The sequence below is a fragment of the Ischnura elegans genome, chromosome 1, assembly GCF_921293095.1.
Source record: "Ischnura elegans chromosome 1, ioIscEleg1.1, whole genome shotgun sequence".
NCBI lineage: Eukaryota > Metazoa > Arthropoda > Insecta > Odonata > Coenagrionidae > Ischnura > Ischnura elegans.
The window spans coordinates 8428651-8443854 of NC_060246.1; the positions used below are offsets into that span (position 1 = coordinate 8428651).

Here is a 15204-nt window from a genome sequence, read left to right on the forward strand (position 1 = left end):
TTTTTTCTAATATTTCAGCTTGAAGCAATAACAATAGATGCCAGGTATTTCTTCAAATGATCAATGGTCGTCATTTACGATCGAAGTGGAGGACGCCGCGCTACATTTTTCAATTTTTCCTCTATTTCTCGTATCTAAGAGTTTTTTCGAATGTTATGCCTTCAGGCGGTCACTTTACCTATGCCATTTCCTGCGCCTAAGTTCATTCAGAAATATGTTATGGTTTCTTTCCGAATCCATTCTCTGTTTCGTATAAATTGCTCTCTTGCCATGAAATCACTCCTCCCGTCTAGCACTGAAGTTTTCCTAGAAGCCCTAAAAATAAATTATCTAGCTCAACCGTTGGCTTAAAGTAGTTGGCCCTTAAATAGCCATCATTCATAATGCATATCTGTCGACTTCATCTTCTCGTCCTCTGAGAATTTCCTCTCAAAATAGGCACGCTTGAGATACAACAAGGGCAGCGCTCCAGGGTGTGCCCCCTAATGGCAGCCAATAATATGCCTGATATATTATTCATCTCAATGGTATCTCTCTTCGCACAACTCGGGAAGGAATGAGATAACTGAGTGGCGTCAGCACCCGTGCTCAAGAAAGAGAGTGCACACGGTGAGAGTTGAGCACACGCTTGCCCCCGCTCGCCCAACTGCCCTCATGCCTCATTCACATTACGATTTTCCCAACGATTGTCGGAACTATCGTGCATTCACACGACGATTGTTAAAACCTGTGCTGCTCTCTAGTGCAGACATCTAAAGTGAACGAGAAATTGACGGTTAGCAAAGGTGTTGAGGTATGCAGGGACAAAATATTACTGTGTTCAACGTTTATTTACCGAATAATTTTTCTTCCGCCCACATTCTTCCTTCCTAGGACAAATCCATGAAAAAAATAGAGCTTCACGAGCTTTTCGTCTTTCTCTTGTCGCTTCCGTTTCCGGTCTCCCAGCGCCTAACCATCGTAAAGTGGCAACGTTCAGAACTACGTCAACTATTATCAAGACATGCATTCACACGGCTAGTTCGGCCAACTATCGTTGGGACAATCGCTCGGACAATCGTAATGTGAACGAGGCATCATCCATGCGGAGGGCATTCTCTCGATAAACGGCATTTTGTCATTTCATTGAGCATGAGCGAGTGCGGTTTTCCCCGCGGGAGGGGAGGGGAGGGCGGAAGAGACTTCAACGGGCGAATGAGCCGTCTAGCTCACAAGAGCTGTTCCCATCGGGAGCATTGTGGTCGCCCATCCACATAATGGCGACGCGGGGAAATATGGGTGGGTCGCCTTCATTATTATCCCAAACCATCCTTTATCTCTTGTAATCTCCAAAAAATGGATGGCCTCTTTCGATGCTGACGGATACGTTTCTGCTGTTTCAGGAAAGAACGAAAGCTCTCAGCGCCGTAGGCTGTGAGCGGGAAGGCTATATTTATCTCATTCTTCTTTTCTCGGAGAGCATGGCCGCAACTTGTTCGCGTCCCTCCCATCCCGCACAGCCCTCGCCTTGATCGCCATTCGGCGCGCTCCTATCGTCCATGAAAATGTCGCCTTTTTCCGCTTGTATCTACTTGTTGTGGTGTTCTTCTAGTCCACTAGATTCTCGAATCGTCCTATCTTTCTCCCAAACGTCTAAGTTCCACGAGGAAGGTGTGCGAGTGATTCAAGGTAAGAAATCAATCAAAATATTCGAATTAAATTTATTATTTTTACTCGAGGAATTTTCCGTGTTTGGTGTTATGCTATCCTTGAAATGTTCGACAAAAACCCAAAAAATGAGCTCACCGCAGGGATCGATGAAAGTCGGAATCGAAATGTAGAACTTAATGTATCAGGGAAACCGTTGTTTATTTAATGTATGAAGTGAAGGAACATAGTTTTGCTATCTTTTGAATAGTAATGAAATTATCCCCGCGGAAACGTCTATTTATGAGATTCCCACACACAACGTTAAGTTTTCCCGGTGCATCAGGAGCAGAAAAATGTCTCGGGTTTTCCACCGATTAATGTTTTTCATGTCTTTCGACATTTCGAGCAGCGACTTGCTGTACAACCTTTGTGGATCCTCTCAATGCCGTTCTTCAGCACTTTCTGATGCGCCGAAGGCGCTTGAAAGGTTGCCCCGATAGCCAATTAGGCCACCACTACCAATGTGATTGCAAAATTAAAGTAAACATGACAGATGTTTGCTTGGCATGTGTGATGCCGTTCTTCAAAATTTGACACGAAAATATACAGCTCATCCGTTGTCAGGTGTAACCCGATTGGTTCACGCGTTTTGTGCTTTTCCCGCCATTTTTGTTGCATATAAAGGATTTCATTATTGTCCTCACTACACCACATTTGGAATTACAAACCCAACCCACACCTCAAACATCGCAGACCAAAATACCCAATTCGCTTAGCGCCACTAACACCACAATGAAGAACACTTGCACCTGAACAAAGAAGAACACTATAATACCAAGACGCCCATCATAGAACAATACAAATCATAAAACAACACACTAACACAACAATTGTATTATACACCCTGTTCCAAAACACGCTCAACATATCCAAACAAGACCAACGTGCGATTAGCAGCCACGGCTGAACATCGCATCAAATGCGCACCAGCGCAGCCCAACCGTCCCAAGGTGCGTATAATAGGCACGCACCTTGGGACGCACCTATTATACGCACCTTGCAACCGTCCTGCCTCCAGGTGGTCCAACTAGCCATGTGCCCGATATCTTAAAAGCGCTCAACAGATATAGAATGCGTTTGGAATGAGGAATCGTTGTCCAGACATTTTCCAGAGATTCGCCGAAGTCGAAGCTCAATTTATTGGTGAGGTCGCATCCCCCACCTCCCACGCACAACTGCTCGACCTCGAATACCGCGCGCCTCACGAAACAAAACACGGTAAATGTGATGCACGGAATGTGATGGAGGGCCGCACCAGAGAAAGGTCGATTGGGCGTGCTACCGCGATGGCAGCAGCAGACCCACTCGCAATCACTTAGGGGCTCTCTCCTCCTTCCACACGGAGATTGTTCGAGCGCATTCCCCCGTAGTAATCTGTGCCTCTCGGCGTCCTCCACATCGTCACTCCCACTTTTTGTTTTCCCTCCGCTGATGAGCCTCGTCGTCGTCGCAATTGCACGTGACACTGTTGCTGCTGCACGGGGAAAAGAGATTAAGTGAGCTTTTTTATAATTAAAAAATGTGTTCTAAATTTGAAAAAGTATTTTTTTCACTTCGCCTTAAACTATTGAAGTATTGAAGCATGAAATTTAACTCCTAATTCTTACGATTTGTAGTGCTTTGCCAATTAGTTGGTCTGTAAAATCACACAATATTTGACAAAATTATATTCAATCCGTAATATTATCACGCTCAGACAAGTTTATGTGTTTTATTTACTGTCATCATGTAATGCATGCATCGAACTCACACAATATTTGACAAAATTATATTCAATCCGTAATATTATCACGCTCAGACAAGTTTATGTGTTTTATTTACTGTCATCATGTAATGCATGCATCGAACTCACTGTCAATTCTTCGGTTATATGTAAAGGTACGAGAAAATGTCATAGCTTACCAATGAAAGCTTTTATTAATGATATGTGCTTTCTATCCTTCCCTCCTTCTCCTTCCTTTCACTTCTTCGACGTGCTGATGCTTTAGACTTTACCAAATTCGTTCTAATTACGGGAGAATATTTTCGTGCAGTTCCTCTGGGTATTTGGGGGAGCATTTCGGATTCCTATGCTCACCTTGTGTTGTCGTGCCCACCCCCAGGGCCCACCCTGGAAGTGATCACGTGGCATCACGGCTTGCGTTCATCTGCCGTGAAAGGCGAACGCAGATCTCCCGTGTTCTGTTTTTCAGTCGCCTCGGGAATGATTCACTGAGGTCGCGATTCCAGATGGAATGAGATAGGAACGGAATGATCCCAGGATGATGAAGCAGTGTTGTTGAACCTCGCCTTCAAGGCGTTGTGCTTCGAAAACACGCGGAAGCAAAGCGATGAGGAATCCGCGAATCAATGCCATCGCTTTCCTTCAAGGTCGCTCTAATACTTTTCTTTCGTGTCGCATGAGGAGCGCTGTACAAATGAAAACAATTGCACCAGGGACCAGATTTTTCATGTAAGCCCATGACGGGGTTCCCGAATATCAGCCTGAAGACATGAATTGGTTCCCCATGTTTTTGTTTCCCCACATTTGATATCGTTGATGTGTTTGTTACATGTAATAGAATTACGGATATCGCCGATTGCCAGTATATCTAAAAAAATGTGAGCTATTTCGGTTTCAGAAAATGATATACTATGGGCGCCCGGCAGATTCTTCGGTGGATTTCTTTCAACAGGTTAGTTGGACGCGCTACCCCTCCCCGTGCCTTGCAATCTCCCGGCAGCCAAGATTGTACAGGCCGTCTTAGCACTTAGTGATGTCTGTTGGAGAGTAAGAGTGTTTCCTGCTGTCCTTGTTTGTCTTAATACATGTGTTTAAGTATAACCTCTTTGTGATTTTTATGTTGTAAAAAGAACAATGGTGTAATGCTTGGTTGAGTTTTCCTAGTTTTAATCATGGTTACATATGCATTAATATGCCTACTTCTTATTTAATCAGAGATACGCCATAGAATTCAGTATAAATTAATAGACTAATAATCGCAGTGTGTTCACAATGCGCAGAATTTACCGATTGCGTAGCAATTTGCGCGGTCAGCATAAAAAACATTTGTTGCAATAATTAGAAAATTAAGCTTTACTCTGTCGTTTCTTTGAACGATGATATTTCCCTTTTTTCATTTGCACATGTTAAAGGAACACGTTAGGTAGATAGGAGTGCCTGCTGGAAAATAATAGTATGAAAATTAAAATTTAACTTTTTAGAGTTCCGTAAAGCCATTCCGATTCGTATTCTCTCACCACTCACGCGAAGGTCTGCTCCCTCCTTTCGCTGCCATCCCTCCACTCATTGACTGGACCCACGAATCGAGGAATGTTTTCCCGGCTGCCCGTGTCCGCGGTGGTGGTATCCCGAACGGGAAAACTGCGAGGAGAACAAACTCACCGTGCCTCATAACGAATACTTCACGACTGCTTTTCAACGCCTTTATCACTCAATAGCTGCCTCTACTATATTGATCGAATAAGGCTATAGTTTCGCTGCATTTTCTAATAGCATTTATAGTGAGGTTTCCATATATTATTGTGCTTTACTATTATTGTACCTCAAACCACTTTTCTTTCCCAAAATAGTTCGCTATTATATTCTACTTATCTCTGTATTTCATTTACTTATAAGTTTATATTCGCTGTAACAGTAAAAAATACACAAAGTTTCGAATTTTTCAACTAATTTTCCAAAAACAGCTTGAAACAGCTTGGGGTGAGGAGGAATGTTGTTTTGATTGGGAGCTTATATGTATGGCTAAATGCGAGGGTAATGATTTGAAAATTTCACTCCCTTTGTTTTGTCGTGGAATAGATTTGTTGAGATGCAAGCCTCCTCTACCAGCCCCTCCTGTCCTATCAGCGAGAGCCTTTTGCGAATTTTTACGAGTTGTACTACACGCTTGTGATTCAAGAAGGTTGAAATGCACTGAGTATGGGTGCTATTGATGCACGGAATAATGTACCGCGGGAATTATATTCAGAATATAATGAACGTTACGGTCAGAATAAATGTGTGCGTCGATGAAAAAATGTTTTCAGTGGGTAAAAATATTTTTTATTCGTTCTTGTTTTTTGTTTATTTATTAGTTTTCGAGCCTCCATTTTTCGAACCCCCCAAGTTTCAGGTTAGGAAATATAATCTCTGAAACAGGTATGGCTTCGCATGTATTAATGATTGGGTATAATTAGATTAAATACTTTATATCACTTTACTGATGCATTGCACTTTCTGACGGACGAAATAATCTAGCAATTCGTTTTGGAAAAGTTGATTCCTGCGCCTGATGCCAGGAAATATGCGTTCGTGAAATTGCATCAAATTAAATGCTTTCATCAACGAAAAGATTACAGACTTTTCATTTCTATGGTATCGAGGATTTGTTGACAGGTTACCACTTTCGGTGGCTGGATATGATGGGGTCGTTCAATCTATGCCCTACAAAACTGGTTATTTGCATGGCAGGGAAACTGGGGCCGTGGGCCCAGGCGGCGGTTGCAAGTGCCGCTGTGCCTCACACTCAAAACGGAGCACCGACCTTCGCCTATCGTCTGCTCCTCTCTCCCCCGCCTGCCTGCCTCCATCGGCCCAACCGCCACTCTTCCCCACAATCACTCTGCAAGGACGGGAGGGAGGTTGTGGGATGGACCACCACCGTCTCCTCACGCACTTCCTACTCCCAGAGGTTTCTTTTCATACATTCGGAATCGCGTCGCCTCCCTCAACAGTCTTAAGTCTTTTCCGCCGTGCCTAACGTACCCTGCAAAGCTCTTTTCGACGAGCTAGTCTTAGAATTTTATCTCAACGGTGAGAACACTTGAATATTCATGAAATCTCTCAGTCCACTTGGGAACATTTTGTAAGGTTAGCACAGCTGAAAGAATCCCTTCCTCAGAGTGTGAATGTCTTACCTCGAGGAAAAAGCTTTTCTTCTTTCAAAAAACTTCACTCGTTATGAAATGGGTTTATTTGAATGTAGGTCTATTTGCATTAAGACGTTGAATCGAATTACAATTTAACTAATTATTTAAGGAAAAACTTGCAAACTACTACTACTACTAAGTTTTTCTACCAATGGAGCTAGAACACACAAAACAGCTGTTAGAAATAATGCGAAAATTCAGAGACATGCAAATTTATACATAAGATAGTAGGCTACAAAACAAGTCGTGTAATTGAATTGTGAATTCTAACGCTGCCGTAATAGTCTCTTGTTGTTCAGGAAAAAAAGGCATTCTGAATCTGTGTGTTCTACAGTCTATCTCTCTTCTTTAATTTATATGATCTGATCGACCGTTTTATGTTGATGTTCGTAAGATATGGCTAACCGCCGAAAAATACACTGCTCTTGAATTTACATAATATGTTTAGTCTATGTTGCGTCTACGGTCTGACAGATATTCCCATCCGAGTTTATCTAAGCGGTCAGTTACAACAAATAAACTATCTTAACGACTTTTCACGTATCTAGCAGCTCTTCTTTGTACGCGATCATCTAACTCTTGTTTTTAAGCCTATTTCATGAATATCCCAAACACTAGCAGCAAATGACATCTCTATCACAAATTATGACCATAAAAAAACGTTATCAGCCTCATAGTTCAATTGAGTGCACGATATTTTTTAGCAAATCTATCTTTAGCAAAAAAAAACTGGATTGTTTACCCACGCGTAATCATGCCACGTACAATCGTCCGTATAAGTAACACGGTGTGCCTCAAAGCCACAAACAGACATCGTTTGGCCTTGACACTTGTCATTGCGAACGCCAATCTAATTGGAAATTGAACCCGTTTGAATTCAATTGGCACATCTGTCGGAATAATAGGGATTGGTGGTAGCAATACATCTCCTTGGAACATGCCATTCATAATTTATGGCGATAGAAAGCGATTTCAAACGACATAAACAATACTGACGGTCGCCAAGGGGACAGTAAGCCAAAAACGCTAAAAATGTCGCCTTCTTTTGGATGTTTTTTCTATATTCACTGTTAATAACGTGGGAAAAGAAATTCGATTGCAAAAATAAGAATGCGCATTTCGTTTTGTTTCCAATGGTATGTGTCTCAACTTAATGCGACCATTATCACTAATTTGGAAATTGCAAAAGAAAAAAGGTCTGCAGTCATTAAAAACGAATTTTACGTGTATTTCTTATGGAAAAGACTTAGGGCCCATTCCAGGGCCTCATGGGCGGCCCTGGAGAAGAATGAAAAATAGTTTACAACGTATTCTCAGTCCCACTCAACACACACACCAAACTACATATGAATCGGTCCAGCCGTTTCGGAGGAGTTAGTCTACAAGAAACCGTGACACGAGAATTTTATATATATTAGAGATATAGCGCTGAGTCCTCTATCCTCGCTACGCCCGTTGAGATAGTAATTCAAGGTCCTTCGTTTTAAATCTTAGCTTTGGGACGGAGAAAGAGCTGAGGCCGTTGTGAGCGACGCTTATGATCTGACCTCCTCCCCTTCTTATCCGCGCATGCGCACTGAGCCCCGTCCGAGCAGACCTCGCCCTCCCCTCCTCCCTTGTAAATTCCCATCCGAAGTCGCAGTCGAGAGCGGGGCGTCGTCCGCCTCGCATCATGTCAGTGTCGTGCCTTCTAATGGGGACGGTGGGGGGCGTGTCGACGGGGGCGCCGGCCCTCGGCGCCAAGCGCGGCTCCCCCGTGCACGACGGGTTCGCGACTATCAGGCGAGCGCCCCTGAGGGCCAGTGCCGCCGTCAGGAACTCCAATTTGGCGGAGGGTAGTTCTGCGACGCTAGGTAGAGCGCCCGTGTGCAGGCGGATGGCTACCAAGAGGTCCCACTCCACGGAGCTGCCGCCGAACAAGCTTCAGGGGTCCAAGGGGATGGTCCGAAGGGCCTCGGGAGGGTCTTCGAACGGCAACCGGACGCCCTCGCCCTTGTTCCAGGGCATACCCAAGAGCACCAGCCTCACCTTCAAGCCCAAAGTGTACAATGGCAAGAGGGGTACGACCCAGCCCCCGCGTCTACTCTCCAACAACGTAACGGGCAGTGTGGAGCTGATAGACCTTCCGGAGAGCGCTGGGTCCCCGCCTACCACGCCCACCAATGGGAACGTGCCCACGGCAGTGGGCCACTGTGGTTACCATGTCAACGGGACTTGGAACAATCGGGCCTCCATCGCAGGCCCTTGTGCGGACGGGGACCACAGGAAGGCCCGCATTCTCCCGAGGTCCCGCAGCAGGGACTCAATAGACCCCAACAACCCAGAGGCTAGTGCAGCGGCCAACGCGGGCACAGTCGGATTCGTGTTGTTTAACGGTTGCAGTGCGTGCCAGAGGATGACCCTTCCGTGCGTCCAGAGGAAGGACTCGAACGGGAACAGAAGTCGAGGGTTCAGGGAGAGGGCCGACACCTCTTCCACCGACAGCGGATCCACCGACAACTTCCCACTGCGGCCCCCGGCTTCCTCCTCCTCCTCCTCGGGCGGAAGGTCCAGCTGCTCGGCGGACAGCGCGTCCGTGGGCAGCGCCGGGTCCTTGGGGAACGTGTCCATCGACAGCGGGTCGACGGGCTACGCGACCTTCCCCAGGGGCTCAAGCGGAGCATCGTCCGTGCGGGAGGGCAACTCCCCGGTGGGCACCTTCCCCGTGTCGCCGAACGGCGGCGCGAGGCAGGGCAACCTGAACAATTCGGTGGCTGTATGCCACGTGCAGCCCATGCAGCCCATAACGAACAATTACGCCGTGTGCGGACTGGCAGTGGAGACGAGCGGCCAGCCCTCGTCTCAGCCACCGCCCAAAAAGGCGTCCGTGGTGGGCTACCAACATCTGGAGCCGCTGTGGGAAGAGGGGGGCGCGGGTAAGCTGGGCGGGGGCGAGAGGCAGGCGCGGGGGTGCGGCCCGCCGTCGACGAGGCGCAGCAGCTGGCGCGGGTGCGGCGACGCGTCCAGCAGCCTGCGTGCTTGCTCGTGTGGTGCGCGTGAAGGGTGCGGTGGTGCCGTGGAGACTCCGGAGGATGCGAGTGTCATTGGTGTTGGTGTTGTGACTAGTGGTGGTGTAGTTTTGAGTGGTTCCGTGCCTTACGGGATGGAGGGAGGGGGCGCCATCGGAGTGTCCTTCAGGCCGCGGCCGGACATACCCTGGTGGGAGATTGCCACGAGGAAGTCGCGCTACCGATCCTGCCCATCTCTCCAGGTACCACTCAAATCCTTATCACTCCCTCATTTGCACCGTTGTATATAACCGTGCTTTTCCGTCTAAAAGTGTTTCTCACAGTCTTCTTATTCATTGCCGAATGTTGAATACGGTCAAGTGAGCGTTCGCAGTGCCAAAAGTTAAAGAAAAAATAGTTTGTGCCTATCTTTCTGGAGTGTAATCAGGTTTTAATGAAGTGCAATTGGAATACTTAGCAAACGTTTTTCATTCCTTTATGCAGTTCATGCTTTTCGAGTTCATTTGAGGGTGACTTCTTAGGAGCTCACGGTTATTTCTAAGTGTAAAGCCGTATTCATATGGTACTTGATGATAGCTGGAGTGGGTTGAAGAATGCTTGGAGTGTATGCTTTCAGTAGGGTATGATTGTAATCAATTTGCAATATGTTTTCGAAATCTGCGATTTAAGTAATGTCGCCTTATTTTCTTATTAAAGGTCTGTGTAGTTTTAAGCCAAGTGTTGAGAATCTTATAAACTAATCGTGTAGAGAATCCTACTGGCACGCATGTGTTTACCAGAAAACATGAATAATGTTAAGAAAAATTCCACCTATTCCAATGGAGCATCCATGAATAACGTGAGGCATTTAGTGGGTAGGAGTGGGGCCAAGGCAATTCTTAGCCAATCTCACGGGGGAGGGGTCCTGGCAAGTATCACGTATTTTTTTCAGCAAGAAACATTGTAAAAAATTATTCTAGACTACGATCTTAGTTAACTTTAATACTCTTCTTAACTAATCTTAAATACAAATAATGAAACAAATGATTTTATTTAATAAATCCAGTGTAATGAAGCATAGATTAACGGTATTTAATCTGAAAATAGGCATTTTGAACAATCTCACGGTAGAGGGAGGGGGTCCAGTCAAATCCCACGATATTTCACTTGGGGATTTGAGGGGTCCAAAAATCACCTAATCACGTAATTAATGGACGCCCTCAATGTGGAATGACCAATCAAAGAAAGAGGGACAATGATTTTCATTACCTTCGATAATTGTGGATTAGTTTTTTCTCCCGATGTACAGTTTGGTTGATCCATCATCTTTGCGCGTAATTTACGATAATTTTCTCCCGGAAGTCACCGAAAAGTGGTCCACGTTTTGTAATCGATGTGCTGTGGAATTAAAGGTAATTAAAATCTTCGAATGATTTGGCGATTAGATTTGACGTTCCAATCCATAATTTAAGATTGCTTATAATTGCCCAATAAAGTGATCTTACACTGGGAATAAAAGAGAAAACAGCGATCTCTAAAGCATTAAATATTTTATGGATTCCATCGCCAGCGTCACGGCGGGTCGACGGAGGGTGAGGGGCCGCCGACAGCGCGGGGAGAGGGGTTAGTAACTTCAGCCGGCAACGATTGTCACTACCGTCGATGTGACGTCATTCAACGCGGGTTAATCAAATCCTGTGCATTTATTAGGCTCCCTTTCGGGTTGCCATTATTGTACTCATATTCAGCTGAACTGCATAATTACGAAGTTAAAATTGCATTTCACGAAAGGTGATAAATTTCCACTAAGTTGGAGGAGGATTGCTTGCAAATAAAAAACAGGCAGTTAAGTTTAACATGTTTATTTGAAATATTTTCTCCATGAAACATACAAAAATTGTAAGAAACACAGTTAACATATTAATATTCAAATAAAAGTGAATTAACCACTGTATCGCTGGAAAATTTCAATATAGGAATCAAAAGAACATGACATGCATATTGTGTTATAAACACAGTAAATGAATTAATTTTTAAGTAAACATGCATTTCCCACTGCATTGTAAGCAAAAGAACAATTTTTAAGGCACCCCTATGAAAAAATTGTATAAACCTGTTTCAAAATTTTATACAATCTTATACATTGCCATGGCAATTGTATAAATTGTATAAAATTTTGAAACAGGTTTATACAATTTTTTCATAGCGGGCATGTTTACACAATACATTAACACATACAAGTTAATGACTGTTTGCATGAATGATTTTTGTGGACCAGAGCAGAACATGTACAAATGCATGAACCAAATTAGAACAGGATCTATGTTCTACACATGCATACACACAAGTAAGGTGGTTACATGGTGCATTTTGGCATCCATTCTCACGTTCATACATTTAGATATTAACCATGTGTTCATATACCATAAAAACAGGCCTTTATATGGTGTGATAGACAGTAAATAAAGCAATCTGCAAGTAAATATTCAATGCATACAGCATCATGGGAACAGGTTAATAAACAAAGCAAATGCACAAATAAAAAAAAGAACCTCACTGCAAAAAAAGGAAAACTAACTTTTCACTAAATTCATCATTCCTCAAGCTACATGAAAAAAAATGCAATCATGATGCTTATGAGTAATGGCAAATGGCCACACAGAAATGTTATTGCCTCTTTCTTCACAAAATGACTATAATGCCCAGTCAACACAGAAATTGTGGCCTTAATCTGGCCAGAGTGGTCAGTGTACAGTGGTTACGTCTAAGGCAAAATAAACAAGAACTGTACCAATGAAATAATTAATGCGATGGGGATAATTCAAAGCAATAGAATAATTATTTAATTATACTATATCAGGAAAGCATTCAAAGAAGGCCAATTCACCAATAGCTCCAATGATGGAATACAATTCTGATGTCAAAATATTGGGAGAATGGAGAGAAAAACCTGCCTGAAAGCCTGAATAACCTTTTCCTACACTCACCAGGAAAGAATCATATTGTAATTCAAATGCATTTTTTTAAGGTAGCGATTATTTATAATCTATCGACATACTGGAACACCGAAAACTTAACAATTTGATATTATGTAGATTAACATAGTATAAGTGAGAAAATTTTCTGAATTGCCCTATTCATAGTATTACAAAAATACAAGAAGTTTCCTAATGTGGCTTGCATACACCAAAATAGCTTCACTTTGCCATTATTCATTAGCACGAGAGTTGCTCTTTTTCACTTAGGTTGATGAGTGGTGAATTCATGAACCTCTATAACAAGACATTAATGGCTAAGAAAAAGTCGAAACCTTCACCAGTTGGTGAAGGCTTCAGCAAAATAATTATCCCACTCCCCCTACTACAAAATTTAATCACATAAAAAATATACTTACAAATAATCAGGCAGTTGACACTCTCCTTTTGCAAAATTTTCTAATGCTGTACTCAATTACAGCATTAGAAATATCTACAGAGAGGTCATGTGTTGGGCATTTCACCCACAACAATTCTTTTCTCACATCAATTTCATCGGTAATTGCTTTTTTAATATTCCTTTTAGTGGCTACAGATGGTACCACATCATCTAATCTAGAAATTAAGTCAGTAATACATGTTTGAATCTTTTCAGTAGGGAAAATCTTCCCTCCATCACGGTCGAAAGCATCTGTGCAAAAACTCTCACCGATGATGCTAGTTCCCGCACAGAGGATTTTTAAACAATCACTGCAGGTGATGCCCTTAATAACATTCTTTAAAACAGCATAGCTGAGTTTTATAGATTGTACTTGATGGGTAATGGGTTCAAGTGACACCTCTCCTTCATCATGAAGGATATCAGCGGCATCACATAAATTGCTTTCGTCTATGCCCTCGGACAAACTTTGGACATTCTGCAGTAGCTCCTCCAAGTCAGACAAAAAATTATCTGCATCTATCTCACAGTTTCCAGATGCAGCTGCAGCACCTACCTTAGGTGTCCCATGTAACATGGACGTCTTCACCGAAGATGCAAACTGTTGAACAGTTGGATGCCTGTTGCACCCACTGTGAAAACGTATGGACCCAAACAAATTCTCCAAGGCATCCTGATTTAATCTCCTTGTATCCAGGCATTTAAAGCCATAACTCTTTAAAATGCTCCACATTTGAATTGCCCCCCTAATTGTGGTCATCCACCCATCCTGGGACTTTGGGCGGATTACTTGTCTGACAAGAGGTATGCCAGAAGGTGGCAATATAATTTCTCCTGCGGCATTACGGGGCAGGCTCAGGAAAGCAAATGTTTTTAATGTTTTTAGTGCGTTTACCCAAAAGGGGATGTGCGGACTAGCAGGGCCTAATGGACCTTGCAAATCAGAAGTTTTATGCTTTGCCTCACCTCCATTGAAGCTTCTAAATAAATCTTTGATGAAGACTAGGAACTCAGCAGTAATAGCTGCACCTCGGTCCATGAGTCCTATTGATGGAAGGAAAAGTTTCAAATAGAAAAAGGAAGAAATTTATTCATTTTTATCATGGCCATGAATCAATATTGTCTCTGAAACATACCTAGCCCAACAAAAACATCCATTTGTGAAGCCAAAGCATGGCTAAACACATGAGCTGCCATAGAGACACTCATTTTCTCTCTCCATTGGGGATTAAGGCATGCATCAGTAATTTTTGGGAAGGCAACAATATTTCCACTGTACTGCCTGGCAAGGTTGACAGCCTCCTCAATATGTTGCCATTTCCCTATGGCTGGACTATCTACCCCACCAATTGCAATCTAATAACAAATAGAGATATATTAAGAGGTTTGCATCAGGCAATTGACAGCAATCGCTGTAACTCAATAACTACAATGCATAACACCCATTAGATACATACCTTGCCCTCAATACAATATTTTTTAAACATATTCCTTGTACATTTGAGCAGATGAGGCGGGTCATACAGGGTAATGATTTTATCCCCACCAACACTGAAAAATAATTTCAAGCCATTTTTAAGAATACGAGAAAAACAATGAAGAGATGACATTCATCATTCCCACAGGCAAAATAGAAGGTAGACAGCATTTCTTATTATTAAATTATAATATCCACTTAAAAATACAAAAATAAGGGTTGGTGCTATACTACCTTTTCCTTGGTATATACTTCCCCTGCCACTTTATTGATCCTAATGATGGGCATGCATAGAAGGTCAAATAAAGGAGCATGTAAATAACTTTAAAGTCTTACCAGATAAAAGGTTGAGCTTTTGAAGACCCAAGACATTTTAGAGCTGAGGTGTTGTTACTGCCCATGTCGCAAATTGTTGCAACTACTTTTAACCCTGTATCTTTGAGAGCAGTAATTACTTCTACAATGAGGGTAGACAAACTTTTCCATCGTGTACATCCAGAACTGTAGAAGTAAGCTATGGGCTGTTTCCACTGCTTGGAAATACCACGGACCATGAAAACAAGTGCCTCCGTAGCAAGCCCATTTCTTCTTCTGCCAGAACCATGATCATGGAAACCCTCTATTACATCCAAACGAGAGTTATATAACAGCGAAGGCATTATCGACATCTCATCAAAAATGAGAGTACAATATTTGTCTTTTTCATCCATCCTGCTAACTTGCTTT

General features: G+C 43.2%; 1 protein-coding gene across 1 annotated transcript in view; it reads left to right on the forward strand.

Moving 5' to 3' along the window:
• LOC124154268 (protein sickie) overlaps positions 1-15204 on the forward strand; it is a 1153386-nt gene that overhangs the window by 1031245 nt on the left and 106937 nt on the right. Inside the window, exon 26 of the mRNA XM_046527895.1 lies at positions 4311-4364. Coding sequence (XP_046383851.1) covers positions 4311-4364 — 54 coding nt within the window. The remainder of the gene's footprint in view (positions 1-4310; positions 4365-15204) is intronic.